General features: G+C 40.1%; 3 protein-coding genes and 1 long non-coding RNA gene across 8 annotated transcripts in view; 1 reads left to right on the plus strand and 3 right to left on the minus strand.

The window, feature by feature from the left end:
- creb3l1 (cAMP responsive element binding protein 3-like 1) overlaps positions 1 to 2,130 on the minus strand; it is a 35,767-nt gene extending 33,637 nt beyond the window's left edge. The window contains exon 1 of the mRNA XM_044188652.1: positions 1,737 to 2,130. Coding sequence (XP_044044587.1) covers positions 1,737 to 1,847 — 111 coding nt within the window. The 5' untranslated portion in view covers positions 1,848 to 2,130. The remainder of the gene's footprint in view (positions 1 to 1,736) is intronic.
- LOC122872434 lies at positions 1,446 to 8,912 on the plus strand. Of its 4 annotated transcripts, none has more exons than XR_006377117.1 (4): positions 1,446 to 1,579; positions 4,705 to 4,779; positions 5,653 to 6,566; positions 8,240 to 8,912. It is a non-coding gene; the product is annotated as an uncharacterized LOC122872434 (long non-coding RNA). The 4 variants fall into 4 exon arrangements; XR_006377119.1 differs by having other exon boundaries at positions 5,685 to 6,566; XR_006377116.1 differs by lacking the exon at positions 1,446 to 1,579 and adding an exon at positions 2,708 to 3,467.
- A 458-nt stretch (positions 8,913 to 9,370) lies between these two features.
- zgc:110699 (uncharacterized protein LOC325371 homolog) lies at positions 9,371 to 13,890 on the minus strand. 2 transcript variants are annotated; one of them, XM_044188655.1, is made up of 8 exons: positions 13,793 to 13,889; positions 13,423 to 13,536; positions 12,366 to 12,422; positions 12,183 to 12,256; positions 11,703 to 11,841; positions 10,968 to 11,061; positions 10,509 to 10,580; positions 9,371 to 9,867 (listed from the first exon to the last, which is right to left on the minus strand). In XM_044188655.1, exons 2-8 carry the CDS (start codon positions 13,472 to 13,474, stop codon positions 9,759 to 9,761), a joined length of 597 nt encoding a protein of 198 aa, XP_044044590.1. In that variant the 5' UTR covers positions 13,475 to 13,536; positions 13,793 to 13,889; the 3' UTR covers positions 9,371 to 9,758. The 2 variants fall into 2 exon arrangements, with proteins under 2 accessions (XP_044044590.1, XP_044044591.1); XM_044188656.1 differs by lacking the exon at positions 10,509 to 10,580 and having other exon boundaries at positions 13,793 to 13,890.
- Positions 13,891 to 15,503: 1,613 nt separating this feature from the next.
- LOC122871870 (NADH-ubiquinone oxidoreductase 75 kDa subunit, mitochondrial-like) lies at positions 15,504 to 23,232 on the minus strand. Its single transcript, XM_044187390.1, has 19 exons — positions 23,095 to 23,232; positions 21,874 to 21,950; positions 21,267 to 21,358; positions 20,556 to 20,663; positions 20,294 to 20,370; positions 20,102 to 20,183; positions 19,855 to 19,985; positions 19,542 to 19,727; positions 19,201 to 19,335; positions 18,849 to 18,963; positions 18,522 to 18,667; positions 18,299 to 18,427; positions 17,416 to 17,545; positions 17,104 to 17,264; positions 16,856 to 17,010; positions 16,556 to 16,731; positions 16,314 to 16,448; positions 15,920 to 15,992; positions 15,504 to 15,813 (listed from the first exon to the last, which is right to left on the minus strand). The coding sequence occupies exons 2-19, from the start codon at positions 21,944 to 21,946 to the stop codon at positions 15,722 to 15,724; spliced, it is 2,196 nt and encodes a 731-aa protein (XP_044043325.1). The 5' UTR covers positions 21,947 to 21,950; positions 23,095 to 23,232; the 3' UTR covers positions 15,504 to 15,721.
- Positions 23,233 to 23,236: the final 4 nt, after the last annotated feature.

Here is a 23,236-nt window from a genome sequence, read left to right on the forward strand (position 1 = left end):
AAGAGTGCAAAGCTCGGTCAAGCATGGCAGTGCACAGAGGGCACGGCAGTGTACTTTTGGCATTTTGTGGCTGGAGGTGCACGGCACACCCGCAGTACACTTGGAAACGGGGTGGGATGAGGAGGAATACATTGTCATACATTAGGGGCTGGTACCAATCCTGTCATCACAATTTGATTTCACTACGTTTACACGCAGCAGTACAGTCACTACTGGGCATGAAACAACAGCTTGGAATAATGTGACAAATCCCCATAAAGATCTGTAATTTTGTATTTTTTCTGATATAAACAAATACGTGTTTCCTGTCGCACCACTTTTGCTTCTCCAACCAACATAGCGATTATCGTACAGATAAACAAGCAGGATTAAGCTCTACCACATCCTGTTGTTTATTACAGCCACAGGTCTTCCTCTGCTGAAATTAAAGACGCAACGTCTCAGGTGCTACGGGGGATTATACGTAGAGCTGTTGCCCCGGTAACCTGATGTTTTTGGATGAGGATATGGAGACAGGGTTGGTGACAACAGGTGGTTTTAAAGGGGGCTCAGTGATGTAGAGAGGAGAGAGATTTAACTGTCCAACTGATTTTTCATGCAGCGGTCTGAACTTTGTGTGCACCCTGCATCTCTATTATGTCAACTCTTTTGCAGCAGCACTGAGCTGGTTTAATTAAATGAAGGTGTCCACAGCAGATATGGCACGCATAACTGCAATTTGACAGTGCATAACTGTCTGGGAGACACTTTATATTGAGAGAGTTGATAGAAATCAACAAGAGTTAACACAAAGTTAGACATATAATTTAACAATTGGGTAACTAGAGTAAATTAAGGCATAAAATTAAGTTCCCAGGGCCCAAGGAGGCATTTTAAAAGGTCTTGTTTTGTCTGATCAACAGTCCAAAATCCAAAGATATTCAGTTTGCTATCACAGAATACTAAGAAAACCAGAAAATCTTCACTTTTAGGAAGTGCAACAAGTGAATTTGTTTTGCCATTTTTGTTTTAAAAAATACTTAAACAATGAATTAATTATTATAATATATACTAATTTTCTGTTAGTCGACTGATCAATTCATTGACTAATCATTTAAGTTATAATATTAATTAAGACTCATACTTAAAATAAGACTTGAGTTACAGTAATCAAGGCATTAATAATTTTATGAGCTACTTGGGGGATACATGCATTGATTCTAATTAAGGTTTAATTAAGACAAACAGAAGAAGAGTTAATTGAAAACTAATGAAGACCAATACAGTATTTATTTACTGTACACTGGTCAATTAATGGTCTCTCACACACACACACTCAGCTCCACATTAATAATCAGGTGTGCTGCTGAGGACTGCAACACCTGCCAGCTGAACACACACACACACACACACACACACACACACACACAAGTTAACCAGTAACTCGCCAGCCCGTGTCGGTGTTCCCAGACTCACATATTGGTTTACACAATTAAAACACACACATACGCACGCAGGGTAGGAGCCCCGGATGTCAGTCAGGATCTAACAGCTACACCGCCCTCCTGAGGTCCGGCTCCGGGCGGAACAGGCAGTAGAGGTGAGTTTGATTTAAGGGACAGCTGACTTCCAGCTGAACAGAAACAGCTGGACTGGACAGTTTATACTCGTCAGTATGTGGGCTGTGGACTCACAGAGAAGCTAAGGAGAGGCAGGCTAAAAGTCAAAGACTTAAATGCATAAGAGCGAGAGCTCACCACATTAGTGAGGAAATCTCCGTCACTGAGTTCCTCCAGGTCCAACAGGTTGGTCCCTCCGGAAGGATAGAGTTTCTCTGCTGTTAAACTGTCTAAGATAGACTCCATCATGACTGCCTGTGTCTGTCTACAGCTCACTGGACGGATGGGCAGTAGCTATCTGTCTTAATCTTAAAATCAACTCATTAAAATGAAGCAGTTTGTTTTCAAACGGCTGCCGCGTGCTGTGTTAGTATCCAGCCGTTATTTGCACCACCTGTATGTAAACCCGGTTAGTCGAGCTGAGTCCCGCCGCTGCTTTCTTTTAGTGTCAAACTTGAGAAATGTCGGAAATTCACATCCTTCTACTGCTGTGGCGGAGACGTTGCTATCCATCCAGCTGTGTGCGTGCTGCTCAGCCTCTACTCGCGTGCGCCGTCTCTCCCACGCGCCTAATGAATATTCAGTGGAGCCCCGCCCCGTCGCGTCAAATAACGAGCACGCCCAAAACACAAAATATAGCCTAAAGATACTGATTTTATCTTTGCAACAAAAGTTTATATATGTTGGGGAAAGTCACTGAGCAGGCTACATTTACACAAGTAGGCTATGTAATTAAGTACAGTTTTATTTCTACTTCACTACATTTCAGGGGGAAATATTGTGCTTTATACTCCACTACATTATTTGAAAGCTATAGTAACTCTGCAAATTAAGATTGTGTATACAAAACATATGATCGTGATGATGATAAAAATGCAGCATGTCGACCAATTACAATTGTAATCCAATAATACAATATAAATAATAGTATGACACTGATTGGGGCCATTTTGCATATTTAGTAATTTTACCTTTCGTACTAAAAGTCCATGTAGCTGATAATACTTATGTACTTTTACTTAAGTAAAATCTTGAATGCAGGACTATTACTTGTAACAGCATACATTTTCACTGTTCTACATCCTTTTACTAAATACAGAATAATATAAACAAACAATAAACAATGAAAATTCAACTTATTATTATGAAACATTATTTCACCATTCTCACATCAACAGTTCTTTTTCTGGTGTATGTTTTATTTTCATCATATTAGTTTTAAGGTGTGGATTTTGAGAGTTATTGTTGCATTAAAGGACCTGCACACCCATGACACACTCACACAGGTGATTAAAATCATTTTGGCTGATTTGATGTCCTGTCAGGACTGTGTGGGCATGTAGAGATCTCCCTCACTCTCCTGTTAGCTTGGGGGGAAGAGTTATCATTATCATTCTTATTAGTACAGCAAGTACTAATAAGAATAAACCCGAGCAGAGGTCTAATAATAAATGAGAAAAAGTGAGCGCAGAGCCTTTAAGAGGCCATGTTTGGTTCATTTGTTTTATAGACCTTTTTCATGACTTTCTGGGACACTTACATGGAACTGAGCCCTCGTTAATGTTATCAGTTCCACCTGGGATTTTCATGCTATGACAAGTCCAAATGTCAATGAAAAGGTCTACTGGCAGGCACTGGAGATTTTAGCAGAGTGAAGGGGATGTAATATTACCCATATAGTATATAGATTTGAGACATTTTAATACATTTATTAAAGTATGGAAATAAGACAATCTATAGAATTAGACTGTAAAACATTTTAAATGTAGCGTGAGCAACACCGACCGCATTTACTATTTAACAAAATGTGATACGGGTTTATGCTGAAGAATGTGTGTTTGTGTGTGAAAGAAAAACAGAAAAAGACAGGTGAGTGAAGAGATTGTTCTGACACCCCGAGATACTGCCTGCAGCTACAACACACACGCACACGCACACACACACACACACACACACACACACACACACACACACACACTGCAAAGTGGGAATGAAATAGATATTTCTCTTCCATGATTGCTGAGGCTCACCCGTCTCATTCCCATATAGTTTCTCCTCTGAGAGGCAGAGACAAAGAGATAGAGAGATTGAAACACAGAGTGGCGAGAGGAACCCTGTTCATTGTGTTGCAGGTATTAGAGGTGCATGAGTGTGTACTGCAGCTCTGACCTGTTACGTAATCTAGGTAGATTTCAGTGAAAGAGGCCTGTAAGAAGGGTATTTCTAAGTGTTATTCATTTGCTGTGAAATTTGGTACAGACATTTACGGTGCCCAGAGGTTGAATTCTAATGACGTGATATTCTGACTTTTCATCTAGCGCCACCATGAGGTCAATGTTTTAACTTATTCAGTGAAACATCTACTGGATGGATTGGCACAAAACCTTGTACAGACATTCATAGTTCCAGGAGTATAAATCCTAATGACTTTAGTGATCCCCTGACTTTTCCTCTACCGCCACCATGAGGTTGAAATGAGTGGTTTTGAGTGAAATGTCTCAACAACTATTGGATGGATTGCGATTCAATTTTGCACACATGTTCATGTCCCCCTCAGGATGAATTGTAAATCCCTCAACTTTTCATCTAGCGTTAAATTAAAATTTGGACCTTATGATGGTGCTAAATACCTACCAAATAGCCTACCTACAAAGCTAATGACATTCCCATCAGTCTCTGCTGTAAATGTGTTTAATGCTATTTAAAAAATGTTAGCATGCTAACAGGCTAAACAAAGATAAAGAACATGGGAAACATTACAGCTGCTAAACCTCAGCATGTTAGTATTGTCACTGTGAGTATGTTAGCATGCTGATGTTAGCATTTACCTCAAAGTAATGCTGTGCCCAAGTGCAGCCTTACAGAGGTGCTAGTGTGGCTGTAGACATTTCTATCGTCTATCAGTTCAGGACTTTATTTCAATCCAAGTTGTAAAAAGTAAGATTGCAAGTGGAGTACTGCATGACTCAGTTCTGGGTCCTTCAGCATTCATATTTTACTCAGAGGTGAGGACTCGAGTCACATGACTTGAACTGGGCCCAGATTGGAATCACAAGCTACTTAATATTTTCATGGATTTACCCCTGAATGTATTGTTCATATCAAGGTCGTTGCAGAGGATGTGGTAGAGGTTAAGAGACAGAATCCCTTTGTCATACAGGACTACAATGATTACCGTCAGGTATTTGTGTGCATGTTTTATATTCTATTCAAACAATAGTTATGTAATGATCTCATGTTACTCTACAACCTCTTTCTGCCTCACTTCTTCTCATTCTTATCGCTCATTCCTCCTCTCTCTGCTTCCACCTGTCCTCTTTTCTCTGTCTCCTTTCTCCTTCCAGATATCAGTTTACGGAGGTGTCCCACCCCAAGGGACAGGGTGTCTCTGTTTTTCTCTCACACACATTGGTGTTGAATAACTCTGGTGACCTTCCATTGACTACAGTAATACTCTCCTAAACCTAAACTAATCCGGATTCAGATTGAAATGTACCCTGTGGAGTTTTTGACCGCTGGTGGCACTGTGGAGCAATGTGTTGATGTTTTACCAGCACAAGTACAGGGGTGGCGTGATACACATTTCTGCCAAGTGCAGAGGGCATTAATGCATGTCAACAGTTGGAGGCAGTAATGAGCCACTTAAAGAGGAATCAGTAAACCAATGTAAACAAAGCACATTTCAAAACATTCAAAAAGATTTATAGAAGATGGATCTTATAGTGCCATTAATTGATTTTGTTTTTGGCCACTTGGGTGCAGCAGAAACAACCTGTAAACATAACATTGACATACTATCACCACCAAAGTTGGTATGGTGAACGTTTTAGCAAACAGTTGCCTATTCAGCAGACATAGGGCAACATTAGCATTCATTTAGAGTCGTGTTTCTGGGCACCTGGCAAATGTACGTCAAATATTCACTATCCTTTTAGCTCTGTTTTGGACTCCCCCAACTCCTGAGGCAAATATCTGGCTCCTTAGCTGCTAAATGCTCCACTATGTTCACCAGTTAGTCGCTAACTTTGTCCATCTGCTGTTTGGTGCTGGGCAGGTAGCGTATAATGGCTTTTCTACTGAAAACAGCTGCCTGCTGCTGGAAACGAGGTACCAAAACGTTCCATGGAGCTGAGGGGAACTGCAGTGTCGGGTCTCTGGGTTTTTTACTATGAGCAACTCCTTTCACATTACACTTATACATTTCACCCTTTGTTAATATACAAATATTGAAAGATGCAGCTGTAATGATTATAACTTAAAGGACCATACCTGAAAATCTACTACAATGCATGTACACTTTCAATTATTGCTAATCCTTTTTTAAGTTTTTGATGAGTGATTGTTGAATAGTGTTGTACGCAGCCATTGGTTTGTATTCATGTCTCTTTTGCATGAAATCAACTCGAATGGAAACAAATGGCTGCCTGCAAGGTAGGAGAAACTCAATTCAAAACTGGCACTGATCAGCAGAGCTCAACAGCAGTCAGCTTTTATGGAAAGTAAGTGTCAACCTCCTCCTGGACACAACACACAGTCCAGGATGCAGAGTAAGATTTAACATTCATATATTGTTACAAGGTAAATAACTATTAACTTTACTTTGCATATAAACTGCCAATTCCAAATAAGTCAGTCAGGATTAGAGAAATACATTTGATTCATGTATTTATTTAAAATAAATCAGATTTGTACAAACTTACAAGAATCCCAAAGCTTGAGTTTTTGTCTGTTTGAATGCAATAGCTCTGTGATTGGTTGGTCATCTGTTGATGCAGGTTGTGACAGCCAGCTCTCTGATTGGCTGTTGGTGTAATGATGCAGGTATGACTCATCTTCTATTCTGAGCGGTGAGAGAGGTGACCGAGGTTTTGACCTTCCGTCTCCTTGGTGACCGCTGTGATGTCATAACCCCTCCACACATTCACTGTTGTCATCCTGCTCTTCCGTCTGTCTCTCCAATCTACTCAGGTTTGTTGGCCACAAATAACATCAAGAACACACAACTTATGTGTGTCTGTGTGAGTAAATGATGGGTTCACATTCCACCTCACTATCACTACCAGACAATTACAATTAGTCCTCACATAATCTCTCCTCTGATGACCCTGTTAAGAGGCCTGAGTGTATTCACTGTAGCACACACTCATGTTGGTGAATATAAATTCATACTTTGATATTAATGACTTCTATTTGCAAGCCGTCTGTTAAGATTAAACTAGCGGTCAGGGCCGGCACAAGGCTTTTTGGGGTTCCAAGCAGCCACCATCATCCAACTTATCGCCTCACCTGAAATAAAACCAATAGTGCCATTAGGTTTGAGGTATACAGAGAAATAGCTAAATAAACCAGCATATAAAGTTTTTTTATAAACCAATTGATACACAATTTGACAAAATAATCGCAACTCAAACTACTAAACACTTACTCGCTTTTGCTGGAACTTTCAACTGAATCTCAGGTCTTCGAAGACCTCTGGAAAAAGCTAGTAAGAGGACCTTGAGTCAATATTATTTTGTCAAACTGCTGTTTTCAAGATCAAGAATAAATGCCAACACCCAAATTTGATTTACAGTTTTACTGTAATATCTTGTGTAATGCAAATGTGCACAACAACAATCCACTATAATAAAAACTAGAGAAACATCAGCGTTGTTTCAGCAAATGCCCAATAACAACATATGTTCATGTTCAAGTGACAAAGACCTCTAGCGGATTTTTCCCTAACCTTTACCAAATAGTTTTTGTGCCTAAACCTAATCAAACCTTAACCATTACAGTACCAGATCAGAAAACCGTTTAATTTTTGCTCCAGTGATTTGTAACAGTTTTGGAGTGCAATTACAAACATGAATTTTGCTGCATAATTTGGAGGACCTGTAGAAAATATTTTAATTTAAGCAATATCTCCATTTTTTCATTGTTCTTACCTGGCAAATACTAAGATTTTACTTCATAATCCTAAGATTTCAGTCATGGTTAATTTGGCGACACCTGTAGTGACTGGTGATAACAGCAGGTGTGTTTTAATATTAGAGGTCCCATAGTTCAGCTCAAAATGACATGTGTATCGAGCACAGGGGGCAACAAACACGCCTTGAGCGGCTACTCTTTCAGAAATTGCAACAGAAGAAGAGAGACTCATGTCTCTGTTTACAGTGCAGCCAAACAAATCGAGGATTCATCACATCACATTTTTTAAATAAAGAAGGCCTTGTGGTGATATAATGAAAATCTTAAGGATTGTAACTTTAAAACCAGAATCAGAAAACTATCTGCACATTTTCATCCTCTGCATTTGTACAAGCCCAGTAGGGTTCTGTGGTTGGTTGCTTGGTGGTAGTTGGGTGGAGTAGTTGATGTATAAAATGATCATGGGGTGGACAGAGTGGTGGGATGGAGAGCAAGCACACGGTCAATTTTCCTGTACTTCCTGTACTTTACGAGTAGCTGGAGATACAGCAGTGTGTATAAACAGTGTAGTCAGACATAGTGTGGCTGCAACTGAACAGCTCTTCTTTCCTTTCTCTGCTCCTTACAAACAAATAAGATGCCAAAGAAGCCCAACGTTTTCCTTCCCTCTTACAGTCTGTCTTATTTTCTGCAGTTCGCTGAGTTGCTTTTTCCTGTCTCTCTTTTTTCAGATGTCTCTCGCCGATCATAAAGTTCAGAAGTTCAGAGTGAGCAATGAGGAGAGAGAGATACATGGAAAGGAATACAGAGACTGAGTCGAATAACGCCAAGACTGTAATCAAAGCCAGCCTCATTCTTTACTCACTGTTACATCATCTACACACTCCTACAACAAGGGCAAGTTGAACTGTTTTACTCACAAACTGATGGACTGAATGAACTTTGACAGCCTGGCCAAAAGTATGTAGACACTTGAACATTACACCCACATGTGATTCTTAATCATTTTATTCCAAAACCATGGGCATTAATCTGCAGCCTCCACTCTTCTGGGAAGGCTTTCCACAAGATTTTGGATCTCACTATGTTGGGCCATAAGGGCTCTGTGCATGGCTAGCCAACTTCTTCCACACCAAATTTTACACGGGTATTCATACACTTTTGGCCTAATAGTGTGACATACTGTGGGATTGTAGTGAGTCTGCACTAAATTAAATGACTGTACCGCCCTCTACTGGAGAATGGAACAAATAACAAACTAGGACACAAAATCCTGTAGCAGGGCTCTCAGTTTATACAATGTATATGGCTTAAACAGACTATTGCTTTTGCTGTAGTGGAATTATTGTGCACATGCTGACATGTACAGTAAATAAACCTAAATGCATATTTTATATTATTTTATATGTGCTTCAAGTACTGTGTTTCTACCCTAACTGCACAGATATTATTGTTTCTAAAATAATGGTGTACCAATTTAAAAAGGGACTTCATCTGTCCTTGAAAGTGTATGTGAGCCACTGTATATTTGCACTTCCCAGAAAAAAAGCAGTTTTCTCCTCTGATTTACAGCCCTGGACTCTCATCCAGGCCCATTAAACTGTCTGCTGCTTTTAAAGGGGATGGAAGGCGCAGATGTGATTACTCATTATTCACCCCAACTCAACTACATACATTATTTCTCCTTCTAATGTTGTATTCATCCGGATCCATCCTCTTTTCCAGATTACGTCAGGCTGAGCTGGAATTGTGCAGTAAAACTGCAAACTTTTGTGCAAACCTATGTGCTCTTGTTCCCAGAGTTTGTATGTTCGACCAGTTTAGCCAAAACTCTCTAAGGCAGGCAAACTAGCACCCAAAAGTCTACTTAATTTTTTTAATCTGCAGTGATTTGCAAAGATTTGGTCATCTTTTCCTGCACAGTTTTTTGTGAAACCTTGGCCTCAACAACCATCACTCCAGAAAGCCAGAAGCTGCAGGCTTAAGCTAGAAAACCAAATCACTGTTGCATTAAAACACTAAAACTGGTCCCCACATACAGTAGATGCCTTGAACACTCTCAGACCTGGAGTTCAAAAAGTCTCCTCCATACATACTGAGTGATAAGTGGATTCAACACATCTTTATGTTTCAGTACTATAGTGCTGATATCGTAAAATCAGTCCGGAAGTAAAACTGCAGCGTAATGAGAACAGACAACACACACAGTTGTCCCACTGTAATAACTGGTGAATTGACTGTTTGCTGCAGTCACCACTGCATGGTCTTAGATCGGGTCAGTTTCTTGGTCAGAGCATGGCGAACAGTCAGCATGTAGGAGCGACGGTCAGGCAGAGGGCGCTGCTGATCCAGCACCAGCCTGTCAGACACAAAGACACAAAACATCACCACCAATATCTATATACTAATCTTTTACTGTTTTTGTAGTTAGTATACAAGAAATCAACATATTTTAGAGTTTTATTCTAACAGGAAATTATACAATACATGAGCGGTCAGATGTCAGTCAAACTCTAACTTGATTTGCCAATTAAACAAAACTAAAGAAAACAAAATGTCTTCCTGAAGATTTTTATTTTTTTGTTTTCCACGATCTTTTGGGAGCTGCCTCATCACCATCCTCAATTTATTGTAATTTTTCCAGCTGTGAAAAGCTCCCTAATTTCCTTTGCACATTGCATTGTGGGAGAACAGTGTCCATCAACAGCACACTCAAAGATCAAGCGTTTTCTAGTATGCATACAGACTGTTTTGAGTATACTTAATTATGTTACATTTCCAGTATGAACCCTCAAAACTTGCTTAAATTAGTGTGGTACAGAGTGTTAGCATGCAGCCTACATCAGATTTGGTGTCTGTGTTCCGGTCGTTTAAAGAATAATTTGACCAGGAGCAAAACCTTACATCCAGCCTCAACAAGTGAATATTGGTTGGATGGTTTTCCTATAAATACTATAAATACTGCAAACTGTGTGAAGTTATAACACAGCTGAACCAAACCTGATGATCTGAAACACTGCTGCTTCCACAGCCAAAACAGCTTCTGCCACCGACAGCTCCCTGAAACCACAACTACACACACACACACACACACACAAACTGAATGTACCTGCTGACTAAATTAGGCCTGTGCTGTTTAATGGCAAAAAACTTTCACAAATGAAACTTTATATAGATTTTATACGTCACTCCAGACTAAGCAGAAGATAATTAGATGCACATTTAGTCCATAACATTGCCATCTTCTTCTTCTCATCGTATTATTTGCATCAAAATAACAGTAACAACACACGCTATGTAATTCATATCAACATTCAGTAGTTTGAAGATATTTGGTAGCAATATAAAGAGACACTCATCTCAAATTTCCCATTAAAAATTAACAAAACAAACAGGAGGAAAACACTGATTATGAAGTACAGTTTCAAATTTAAGACAAAATTGCAAATACACACAAACCTTAAATCCTTGGCTAGTCTCTGTCCTTCCTCTGTTGTCACCTCCCTGCCGATTTCCAAATCTGCCTTATTGGCTACCAGCACTGTGGGAACAACTGACACGCACACGCACACACACACACGCACACACACACACACATACACAAATGAAGCAGACTTACACACATACCATATTTGGCATCGTGTGCTCAGTAGGTAACAACACAAACTCCCAACTCTGCATGCCATAGCATCATCCTGCTGGTTTATTATCACTTTATTTCACTGTGTGTGTGTGTGTGTGTGTGTGTGTGTAAATGTGACAGTGTGAGTTAGAACAGAGACTCACTGGACTTTAAGAGCAAACATAGTGAACATACTGAGATTATACTGCTTCAACAGCTGGTATGTTAGTTATTGTCTCTAAGACATCTTTACACAGAGCATTACACAAATATACAGTAGTTACTGGTGTTGCTGACATTTTATTTTCTGTGGAAAGACATTAGAGAAAAGGAGAGCTCCTGGCAAAACTTGCAAAAGACATGTTTTCACACATGCAGACTTTACATTTATACCGTCAAATTAGTGACATTAAAGCCTCTGCGTAGGATTTGCCTTTAACTTTTGACTTTGGGGACTCCTAGTGGTAAGTGGTGGTAAAAAAAATGACACTCAACATGTTGTCCTGATACACTATTTGAAGTCACAGTCAGAGGATTCAGTTCCTCCGATAGTGAGGACGTTAGTTCCCTACCTAGACTCTGTTTGGTTTGGTCGATGAGTTTCTTGAGTCGAGGGACCTCCAGGAAGCTGAGGCGTTGTGTGATGGAGTAGAGCAGCAGGAAACCGTCTGCCCAGCGGATGGAAGACTCCAGAGAAGCCACAGAGCTCTCCTGGAGGAGATAATGTCATGTAATATAAAGCTACCATGTGGGGAACACTGATTAATGTCAAAACACTCATCAAAACCTCATAAGATTAGTTTGACATTTTGGAAAATAGTCTTCTTCACCTACTTGCTGAGAATTTGATGAGAAAATCAATACTCATGTCTGTACACTATACAAGCCTATTTCTCAAAATGTATTTTAGGGTGATACACACTTTGGTTTTAAGATTAGGTAGCTAAAACGATTTGGTAAAGGTTGAGGGTTGGTTGTGGCTAAATAGACAAACTTTTATTGCCAGTAAATATTTTTTGTGTAAAAATAAATAATTAGACACCAACTTGTACCTTACAAGCTATGTCCAAAATCTCCAGATCAACAGCTTCCTGGTCCACCACCCGACTGCATCTGTAGGTCACCTCTGTAGTAAAACACAGACACATGCACTTTGTATACTGTCAGTGAAGGATGCAGGTAAGTAATGCATGGTCCAATTATTTCTTTGTAATAAATATTTATTGAAGTCTTACCCTTTTTATGGTCGTATTCACCAATGAAGCGCTTGGTTATGAAACGAACACACAGTGCTGGAGACACAAACCAGACACCAGAGAGTGAACTGCCAGAAGCACAACAGATGCTAACTAACTAATGCTAATTCTCTTGCATACTGTGCATTCACACATGAAGTTTGATTTACACATTATTGCATCTGATCTGCAGCCTACTGTATGTTCATGTGTTATGTTATGTCACCGTCGCTTTGAGAATTATCCTCTTAGTAATTTGTTTAAACAAATGCAGAAGTGCTTTCTCTGTGTTTGGGTGGAAGGAGTCTGGGTGGGTTCATGTTTGTTTGACGTCTGTGTCTAGTGTTCGAGGGCTCACTGTATTTCCTTTTGGCAGGACACATTAAAAGGTTATTTAGTAGTGTAGGTGGCTTGAACAAACAGTCCCATATATTGGCAACATTTAAATGAAAATAGTCTATGCAATATAATAGTAATCTACAGTATATAATCATTAAGGCTTTGCTTTTTTGTTAGAGGTCCTGTTGTTACCTTTAGTTTATTTGTTCTTTCACTTTATGGTAGAAAAACAACCTAATGAGTCACTTCCATCACACTGCTTTTATTTTAAATGATGCAAAATGAGCACAACAATCTGTAATGAAAAGTGTGAGAAGTCCATTTCCCAAAAAAGCATTTTCTCATACTGATCTATTTCCCCACCACACAAAGATTTGAGAAAAGACATATGGAGACAAGCAGTAGTTTGGCATTAAATCTTAGCAGCGGAGGTCACAGAGGCTGGATACATTTACACTTCAATGCTCAGGATGAGGGGTCAACTTTAGACCTGTGTAAGATTTCCATATTTAGGAAAACCTCTTAAACCGTGACCAAAACTGAACCATAAACTTAACCTCTTTTATTTGCTGAAACTATATTTTTTACTTCATTAACACAGTGGCAGTATGTCCAACCTATGCTACTGGTACATTAGCCACACATTCCCATCCTGTTTCTCCACCTTCTTGCCTACCTGTGTTTTTCTGCATGTTTCTGTCTGTTGTCTGTAATCTACCTGTTTTTCCAGTGTTCTGAGCTCCCAGGATGAGGAGTTTAACTGGAACCATTTTCCTGTCAGGTCCAATATTAGTCCACTGTCTGTCCTGCTGTCTGTACCTGCATGAAAACCCTGCAGAGAAAGAGGAGGCAACTCTATGTCACAATACAGAACTAAAAGTAGAACTACAAAACTACAAGCAGCCTTGCAAAACAAAAGAGCAACACAAACTTTATGTAACAATATCTACATGTAAAAATACAAATGTACATGGAGCAGTACATAAGTATCAAACTAAGTGGTACTATTACACTATAGGTTGCGATAATACTGAGCTTTAAGTAGAAATAAATTCCAGATATGGAGAAGAGAAAAATAATGAACTCACTGTGTTCAGTCTCTGAACAGACAGGGAATGAAGAGATGGGGCTGTCTTCTCTCTTTTTCTGTGTGTGTGTGCCTCTCTGCTTCTGTTTGGTTATAAGAGCTCTCTCTCTCTCTTAGAGAACACTATATGACAAGAGCCATTTGTCTGGAGGAGCTGTGTCCAACTCCAGACACCAGTATCCCATTCTGGATCTATTCAGGACACGTATAAACACAATTTCTAGGGACTTTCAATGACTTACAATCATTCCACAAAGGGTTGAAGTAGTTTTAAGTTTAAAGCACTCATTCTACATTTTGGGAAATACGTCTATTCACTTTCTTGCAGAGAGTCAGAAGAGAAGTTTGATACCACTCTCATTTCTATCTGTTCATTATGAAGCTAGAGCCAAGAGCTGTTAGCTTAGCTTAGCCTTAAAGACTTGAAACAGGGTAAAACATCTAATCTGGCTCTGTCCAAAGGTAATAAAATCTGGCCATAGTGACTTCCTTGAGAATCCACTCACAGTGACACCAGGAAGTCACTGTGCCCAGCCAAGAATTAATCCTGCACATAACCCCGAATAAAACTGTGAATTGCCCTTTTTACACTTCAGTTTTAGTACAGACAAACAAAGATATAACATGTTTATTAAAGGTGGGGTATGTGATTCTAATCCAAGACACGTCTTTTTGTCAAATTCAGCAAAAATCTCCTCACGAACCGCTAGCTGTCCGCTCAGTGTGTGTGCTGAAAAAAACCCAATGGTGTTACCCCATACCCCACCTTTAATGAGCTTCAGGTGGATTTTGTTTAACTTTTGGACAGAGCCAGGCTAGCTGTTTCCCCCTGTTTCCAGTCTTTATGCTAAGCTAAGCTAAGCTAAGCTAACTGTCTGCTCGCTGTAGCTTTATATTAAACAGACAGAGCGGTATCGATCTTCTCATGTAACTCAATTTGTGTGAATGATGGGGATTCGTCCTGTCAGCCAACTCGTCAGTGAAACTTGGAAATGTACTGTAAAGCTCTACAACAAAGACAGTCCAAAGCAAGGCAGGTCATTCTTGTCTTTACTCACTTGATGCAGTGGCCTTGACCTGACCTCTGAATTCTGCAAAGCCTGCCTTCTTTCAGGCCTTCTGCATGACAGCAGGCCTGTGCAGTAAGCCAGACTTGACAATATTTCATTGGAGCATTCGACAAATGCTCACTGGAAAGTTCAAAAACCTGACGATTTAATGTTTGAGTTCAAGTTTTCTGTTGAAGGGGCAGAAGTTAAAGATACAAAAAAAGAAGTTATACTTCACTACTATTACAACTTGAATTTGGCATGCAACCTTAATGAACAGGTTGGTATCAACTGCTCTGCCTCTCAAGTACATTTTATTAAAGTATTTTGTTTTGCAAAGCAGACAGATATATGACTGTTGGTGTCACTCTCCTGTTTTTAAGTTTTCTTTTTGACCTGCTGGCCATGATGCAACAGAACCAACATCACTAGCACTGAACTCACTCCAGTAATAGTAGCGTAATAATGTAGTTTTCTTTAAGGTGAAAGCAAGGTACTAGTAATTAGCTTTTTGCTTTATGATTTGTTCAGTAAAGTTAAAAACAAAGGATGATTCACAAAACAAATGTTTTCTTTTTAAGTCTTGAAGCCTAAGTACATCGGCAAAATTGGTGAAGGAATGATAACTAAAAATGCAATAAATGACAACCTCTGAAACTGGAGTAAAGACATTCGTAAGATTTTATTCATATTTTCATAAGTTTCTCAGATTTATTCAACAAAGATCGTTCTCAGGAGTGAAAACGATTTAACTGTATACAACAAGTATCAAGGACAACTTTAAAATTAAGGAGCGACGCTGAGTTTGTTTGGAGAAGTGTGTGTCGCTTCAGCAGGGGAGAGAGTTTATTGTTGTACTGTGTGTGGGTGTTATTGGGTATTCAGCAAACTGACGGCTCATCGATAGCGGCCGCTCCTTCTGTCACGGCTTTGACGCATTTGGCCATTGTCTGGGAGGCCCTGCTGATAGAGTCTGAGCACAAAGGGAGGGGGTATAGGAAGATTATTTTACATTTTTATATTTTGTTATTTTTGCCCTATTTAAAAAAAAACAAAAAAACAAAAACACACACACTTACCGGTCATGTAGAAGTCCTTTGCTGTAAGTTGAGGTGGTACCAGAGGAGCTGCTATGAGGTCCTGGTTCACAGCCTGCAAAGAACAAAGTGATGAAACACAGATAGATTGAAGCTCCAGCATCAACATATCTACAAAGAACCACAACTGTAGAAAACGTGTTTCGATGTGGATTTTAACTTTTGACTTCTCAGATAATGGATGGATGTATGTTGAAGTCTCATCTCATGCTTCACTGCTTTACTGTCTATCATTTGTCTATTAACTGAACATAGACTGCAAACCCCCTTAGGATGATACTGCAAATAAACATGAAAGATACAGAAATTAAATGTGGCGGCATTATGGTCTGTATGACTACAAATTCTGACTCTATGGCTGTGTGTGTGTGTGTACCTTGGCAAGTTCGTTAGCCTGTTTGAAGTAGTTTGCCTCCTCTACATCGTCATAACGGACCAGATTAGGAGAGACCTCGGCTAGTCTGGATCGGACCTCTTCCAGAGAGTCGTAGGGCAGCGTCACACCAGCCAGCTGCAAAACACACAAAGACGTTACTTTTAATGACTGTGCTTTTGGTCAAATTAAATGTTAACTACTACGAACATCAGCGTGTGCTGTGTTAGTGACTTTCTGCTTACTTCAGATAAGGCCCTGATGATCTTCCAGTCCTCTCTGGCCAATCCAGGAGCGGTGACAGCCAGCCGGGTGTGTTGGCTCCTGCCTTCAGTGTTGACATAGGTGCCGTTTTTCTCTGTGTATGCAGCACTAGGTAGCACGATGTCTGCCATTGGTGCTCCTACGTCACCATGGTGACCTGGAGGTTTTTAAAAAAAAATATATATTTTCAGAAATGAGTAACATTGTTTTTTTACTTTCACTCTCATGGTTACCACTGAATGTGTATGTGTGTGTGTGTGTGTGTGTGTGTGTGTACGTACCCTGGTAGATGATGAGGCTGTCTTTAGGCAGGTCGGCTCTGGTGATGCAGCCGGCATCAGCTCCTAGCAGCAACAGGACTTTGGGTGGATTGTTCCTGATGGCGTCCACACCAGCCTTGTAGCCTAGGTCCAACGCAGCCACCTGACTGGCCACTCTGCTCTCACACACACACACAAATTATGAGCAGGAAGCACCTACTTTAACCTCACTAACAGAGTCCATACTCATGAGCATTGCCAAGTTGTACCTGTGCAGGACGTTGAGGACTTTCCACCCCTCTTCCACTCCACTGCTGGTTCTGGCATTCTGAGCGATGGTGGAGACGGCGCTCAAAATGGCAGCTCCATCTTCTCTCTGCAGGGCGCTGCTGCCCACAACCACTACCGGACGCTTAGCAGCTGACAGGACCTGCAGACAGGGAAAGGAAAGGAAAATTTTAAGTAGAAGTTGCCAGAAATTCATCCAAGAGGTGCCAAAAAAGCAAAGTCACATCAGTTAATAAATCAGCACCAAAGTTCCCTCCAAATATCCTCCGAGTCAGACTACGTATGTCCATTACCTGGCAGAAGGTGTGTGTGCCGTTAGCCAGCTCCTTCAGTACTGAAGTCTCCTCTCCCAGATGGTCGTATGTGTAACTCAGATCAACATTGTGACCCACCATGGCAACACGCAGCTCATTATGGAGCCAACTGACAGAGGAAGAGGAGGAGGAGCAAGAGAGAAAGAGAGGGAGGCAAGTTACATATACAAGACAAACTCAAATAAAATAAAAAAAACAAATGACAACAGCACAAGTAAAAAGAGTGTGAGAGTTCGGTACCAACATTTCACTTTCAATGTTAATAAAGAACAACTTGTAATGTAAATAATCAGTGAAATTCAAGTATCCAATAACTATATCCCATTATCAGTCACTGTTTTGTTTTCCTCATTATTCAACATTAAAAAGGAAAAGGGTATTTACCAAAATGTCAACTAATTTGTTTACCACTCATGTCTCTACGGTTTATCTGTAGCTGGAGCCAACAGCTGGTTAGCTTAGCTTAGCATAAAGACTGGAAACAGGGGAAAACAGCTAGCTTGGGTCTGTCCAGCGTTAACAAAAATCAACCTTCCAGCACCTCTAATGTTTACTAATTAACATGTTCGATTTTGTTTAATCGTTACAATAATAAAAATAATAGTGAACTTTTTCAAGTACTTTTGTTACCTTTTTGGAACTACAGTAGCTATTTCTGGTCTTGACTCTAAGGTAAGCTAACTGGCTGCTGGCTGCAGCTTCATATTTAACAGACAAATCAATCTTCTCCCCTAACTGTGAATAAGCATATTCACAAAATGTCAAACTGTTGCTTTAAGATAGCATAGAGAACTTCTAGCATAGAGAAGTTTCCAGAAGGAGAAACTAAATAATAATTGCAAAGTGTGATGTATGAGTTTACCTCTTGCGGATTCGGGCATTGAAGAGCGGGGCTTCGTAGCGAGGGTTGGTTCCTACGAGCAGCAGCAGGTCGCAGTCCTCGATGCCGGCGATGCGAGAGTTCAACAGGTAGTTGGAGCGCAGGTCAGTGCTGCAGAGCGGGAATAGAAAAAACGGTGTCAGCTGATAAAGCTGGGGACACACTGCACTGTTTAAAACCATCACAACAACACACACAGTCTTACCCTGCCCCCGCCATAGGGAAGAGCTCCTCAGTGCAGAGGTTTTCTGAGTTGAGTCTATTGAGGAGGTCTTTGAGGGAGACCAAAGCTTCAGCATCAGCCATCCCTCCTGCGATGACTGCTACCTCACTGCCCTGCACGCTCTGCAGCTACACACACACACAAATATGATAACTAAAATGCCCCAGGGAAAGCCTCAGCTGTCACAAATTACCTCTAGTAATGGACAGACACACTTGGCTGCATAAATATCACCTGTCTCCTATCAACATACAATAACTATAGAAAGAGAAATAAACAGATCCAGTAAAGAAGCAAACACACACTTACTGCTCCAGCAACACGAGTGAGAGCGTCCTCCCAGGTGGTCGGGGTCAGCTGACCTGAATCGTCCTTCACCATTGGTTGGGTCAACCTCTGCCTCTTCAGACCATCATATGCAAACCTGAGGACACACATTTTTGTTCTCTTAAGTCAAGGTACATAGCAACATATATATTTCTTTAAGTGGATTAAATAAAATCTGATGTTCCTAACAACATCAAACATTAATTTTAAAGACTACTTGTCTAGTGAGACGGATTTTTCACTTCTTCAATTCAACCTGAAACATATCGAGTACAACAGGCAGCCTGTGACACCTAAACCCAATTTTTCTGGTTCAGCTATGTTTGTATTTTACCTGGTCTTGTCAGAGATCCATTCTTCATTGACGTCTTCGTTCAGCCTGGGCAGCACCCTCATCACCTCACCGCCTCTTGTGCTCACCACGATGTTACTGCCCACAGCATCCAACACATCAATCGACTCGGTTTTCCTGCAAAGACAGCAGAAGATGAACTTAAAGAAAACAGCGCGACAGAGTCAGTCAAATGCTATAAACTGCTAAAACAAAACGCTTCAGGCAGTTCAAAAAAAGCAACTATCTTTAAATATAAACAGCATTAACCGCCTGCTCTGGTTTTGTATGGTGATAGCACTTTGTGCATTAGCTTAACTGAGGTATCAAACTCTTTTCCCCACCTAGTCTCCCATGGTCGTGAGGTGAAAGCGTAGGGTTTGGAGGTGAGCGCTCCCACAGGACAGACATCGATAACATTGCCTGACAGCTCCGACATGAACATCTTCTCCACGTACGTCCCGATCTGCAGGTTGTTTCCTCTTCCTGTCGTTCCCAGGTCTTCAACACCAGCGATCTCACTGGCAAAACTATAAAAAGCACAGACAGGAACGCACAAATATGCGGTTAGAGGATCTCTTTTTATATTTCAACACTTGAAATGGCATCAGCAGATAATCACATTATTCCTGAGATATATGTTTATGACACACTTACCGGACGCAGCGTGTGCACTGGATGCAGCGGGTCATGATGGTTTTGATGAGTGGCCCGATGTTTTTGTCCTCCACTGCTCTCTTTCCTTCTGAGAAACGACTACGGTCTGAACCAAACTGCATGGACTGATCCTGGGAACACAGCAGGCAGAGTGTTAAAAATGACACAAAAACTAAAAAGGGGAAAGAATGCATTTTCTAAATTTCATAGAAATTACCCTTTAACCTCCATATACTAGTTGGGTTACCTGCAGGTCACACTCTCCTCCCTGATCACAGATGGGACAGTCCAGTGGGTGGTTGGCCAACAGGAACTCCATCACTCCCTCTCTGACGAGACACACACATACACACGTTCATCAAGCCTGTTTACAATAGTTTATTAACATTTTAAAAGTTTGCCTGAAATTTGACTCATATTTGAATATTTAAATTTGTACCTGGCTTTGCGCGTCTTCTCTGAATTGGTGAGGATGTTCCACCCCTTCATGACGGGCATCGCACAGGCTGCTACTGGCTGAGGAACGCATGACAGCGCGCGCGCACACACACACATTACAAAGTAGTACTTCAAGCATTTACAGCAATTTCTATGCAAAGGTCTCTGCTCAAATCTCATTGTTGTTTGTTCAGTTTAATGCTCTTTCAGCCTAGTGGCTACTAAAATAATCTGCCAACAGACAATCAGATGCACTTTTTTACCTTCGGAGCTTTCTCAATCTCCACCAGACACATACGACAGTTTCCCGCTACTGAGAGGCGCTCATGGTAACAGAACCTGGGGATCTGGATTCCTGCCTTCTCACAGGCCTGATGGGGAATGGAAACAATCAGACAAAACAACTAAAGTTTAGAGTATTTGATATTAGAAAGAGGATATTAAAAATCACACACACACACACACACACAACTACAAAAACTGTTAAGGATGACACAATTAAGGTCAGGAAATATGTGAGCATGTCAAACTGTTTTCTGCAGTCCGTGCATGACACAAGAGTTAAAGTTAACTCTTCAAAACATGTTAGTAAGCTTTTACTCTTCGAGTGAGGATCAAGGTTAATTCTGTTTTTTATCCTAACAACAAAAAGACATTAATAATGTTGATTGTTTGAGTGTCAGATAAATAACACTATTATTAGAGTAATTAATAAAAATGACCACTGATTATCTAGCAATTCAAGATGAGGTGGGAAATTCTAAAAAGATCAAATTCGGCAGACAAGAATGCAAAATACAGGTTCAGATCCATCATCTTTCACTGTGTCCACATTAATGGACTAAATCATTGTCAGGACAATACAAATACCATTAAATCGTGTCTATTGGTAACTACATAGACACAAAAAATACAGTATACAATATATGAAACATCTGTATTAGTTTGCAGTAAAATAATCTGATGTTTCTGACCTGCAGCACAGTAGTTCCAGGCTCCACCTCCAATGGTTTCCCATCCACAAACACTTCCACCATGTTGCTGGCAGCACGCACTGGAGTACGCACTGAAAGTGAATACACAAAGATCAAATTTACTTAAATTAAATGAAACTTGAGCAATAAAATTAATCTAGAAACATATTCTGTTTCCCTAAAAGCAAGACAAAAATGGACGCGAGGGGGAATGTAGCATAGGTCAGATATATCTTTAAACCATGTATCTTGAATGGTGTAAATGTGTAATCTACTACCCAAAAATTATTGAAATACACTGAACCCAAATTACAAGGAAAGTATTCATGGGATGCTTCTGAAAATTATATAAACTAGGAAAAATTGCCTAATATACTGAAACACACCAGAGTTCAAAATAAGAAATGAAATACAATAAAGAAAATTGTCAGAAAAAAAAAAAAATACAATCAAAGCATGAATTTAAAAATGTACTCCAAAACTACAAGTAGACAAAGAAAGAAACTGCTGAATTAGAGTGAGGAGAATAAATGTTGTTGGTTACCTTGACCATGACACACACACACACACACACACACACACACACACACACACACACACACCTTACCAGCGTTGGAGGGAGCCAGGCTGCCCTTGGCGGCTCCAGCTAGTGCTCGGCCGACGGTCGGCAGTCGCAACATGACGCTGTGAGAGGAAAACAGAGAGGAAGCAGCCAACATATGCGCTAACCATATTCTGATATTATGATTAAATCGACGATTTATATTCTTGCAGATTAATTCTGTTGATCAACTAAAATTGACCAATTGTTTTATTCTACCCACAATTAGTAAGAGTGTGTTCAAAATGGTGTCTGTTTGTTGATAAGTAAGAAACCGTAGTTGCCAGATTTTTCAGTCAAGCTGTCATAATCTTTGTACTGCAGAGATTATACAGTGTTTGTACATCAAGGTTTTTGCTTTGCTACAAAACTATAAGATTCAACAAAGTCAAATTCTTCCACTACAAGAGAAGTATGCAAAATAAAGCACAGCCTTTGTTTGATTAGGGCTAATAATCATAGCACTAACAATTATACAATCAACATTATCTTATACTGCTCAGATTTCATGCAATGCTTAGCTGCAGGTTTTGAACATTAATATTTACTGTTAAAGGTTGTATTAATCCTGCTTTTCAGCCAAGCAAACTAATTTTTATATATTTTAGGGTTTAGAGGTCTTCAGTTTTCTGACAAAATAAATAACCCTGCCCCCATATCAAAAAATTCATATTGGGCACATTCATTAGAGTTTAATTTTCAGATAACCTTACTGGACAGGCTCAAAAATGAATACAGAGTTGAATGACCATCTATCTTTCAAAGACACTGGATTTATCGCAGGGCTGTTGTGTTGTTGTATTGAATAAGTTTGTGCAGTGACAATGTACATAACCACAGCCACAATAGCTAGTGCTAGCGAAATGAAAAGCTGTCACTGTCAACAATAACAAGTGATATTGTCACTCAACCACGTAGTTAAGGTTTCAATTCGGTAATGCACAGAGAACAAAAGCAAAATTTCCGAAACATACTGACATAACAAAATGTTAAGCACGATTATATACAATTTACAGCTAATAAGTAGCATGAACCTTCCAATGAGGACTCCTTGCGTGCAGGCTAACAGCGTTAGCTAAGAGTACTACTCAAGGACACGGGCATTGCGATGTTGTAAGAGGGTTACTGGAGGTATAAGGTCAAACACAAAATTTTACTCTGGTTTTGCAATTAAATAGCATATAGTTTTAAAAATTTAGACGTGTATAATACGTTTCTGATTCTTACCTTTCGCTATTTGGCCTTCTTGACCAGAACAGCGGTGATCTGAATTATACTACCAGTCAAATAGCTATATGGCGTTTTTAGCGGAAATAGCATGGTGTCCTACTTCCGTTTGAGATGAGGTCCCAGATTTCACAATAAAAGC

The sequence above is a fragment of the Siniperca chuatsi genome, linkage group LG24 (assembly GCF_020085105.1).
Source record: "Siniperca chuatsi isolate FFG_IHB_CAS linkage group LG24, ASM2008510v1, whole genome shotgun sequence".
Classification (NCBI taxonomy): Eukaryota; Metazoa; Chordata; class Actinopteri; order Centrarchiformes; family Sinipercidae; genus Siniperca; species Siniperca chuatsi.

Bases quoted from the DNA above. Each gene is read 5' to 3' on its own strand.
- zgc:110699 (XM_044188655.1), bottom strand. From the start codon at position 13,474: ATGGTTCCAGTTAAACTCCTCATCCTGGGAGCTCAGAACACTGGAAAA. The intron at 11,842-12,182 runs GTACAAGTTGGT...TATCTCCTCCAG, and splicing joins TTTTGGACATAGCTTGTAAG to GAGAGCTCTGTGGCTTCTCT. The intron at 9,868-10,508 runs GTTTGGTTCAGC...TGTGTCTGACAG, and splicing joins GCAGTGTTTCAGATCATCAG to GCTGGTGCTGGATCAGCAGC.
- LOC122871870 (XM_044187390.1), bottom strand. From the start codon at position 21,946: ATGTTGCGACTGCCGACCGTCGGCCGAGCACTAGCTGGAGCCGCCAAG. The intron at 17,265-17,415 runs GTAATGGACATA...CCCTGTCTGCAG, and splicing joins GCACACACACCTTCTGCCAG to GTCCTGTCAGCTGCTAAGCG. The intron at 16,732-16,855 runs GTACGTACACAC...AAAAACCTCCAG, and splicing joins CAGCCTCATCATCTACCAGG to GTCACCATGGTGACGTAGGA.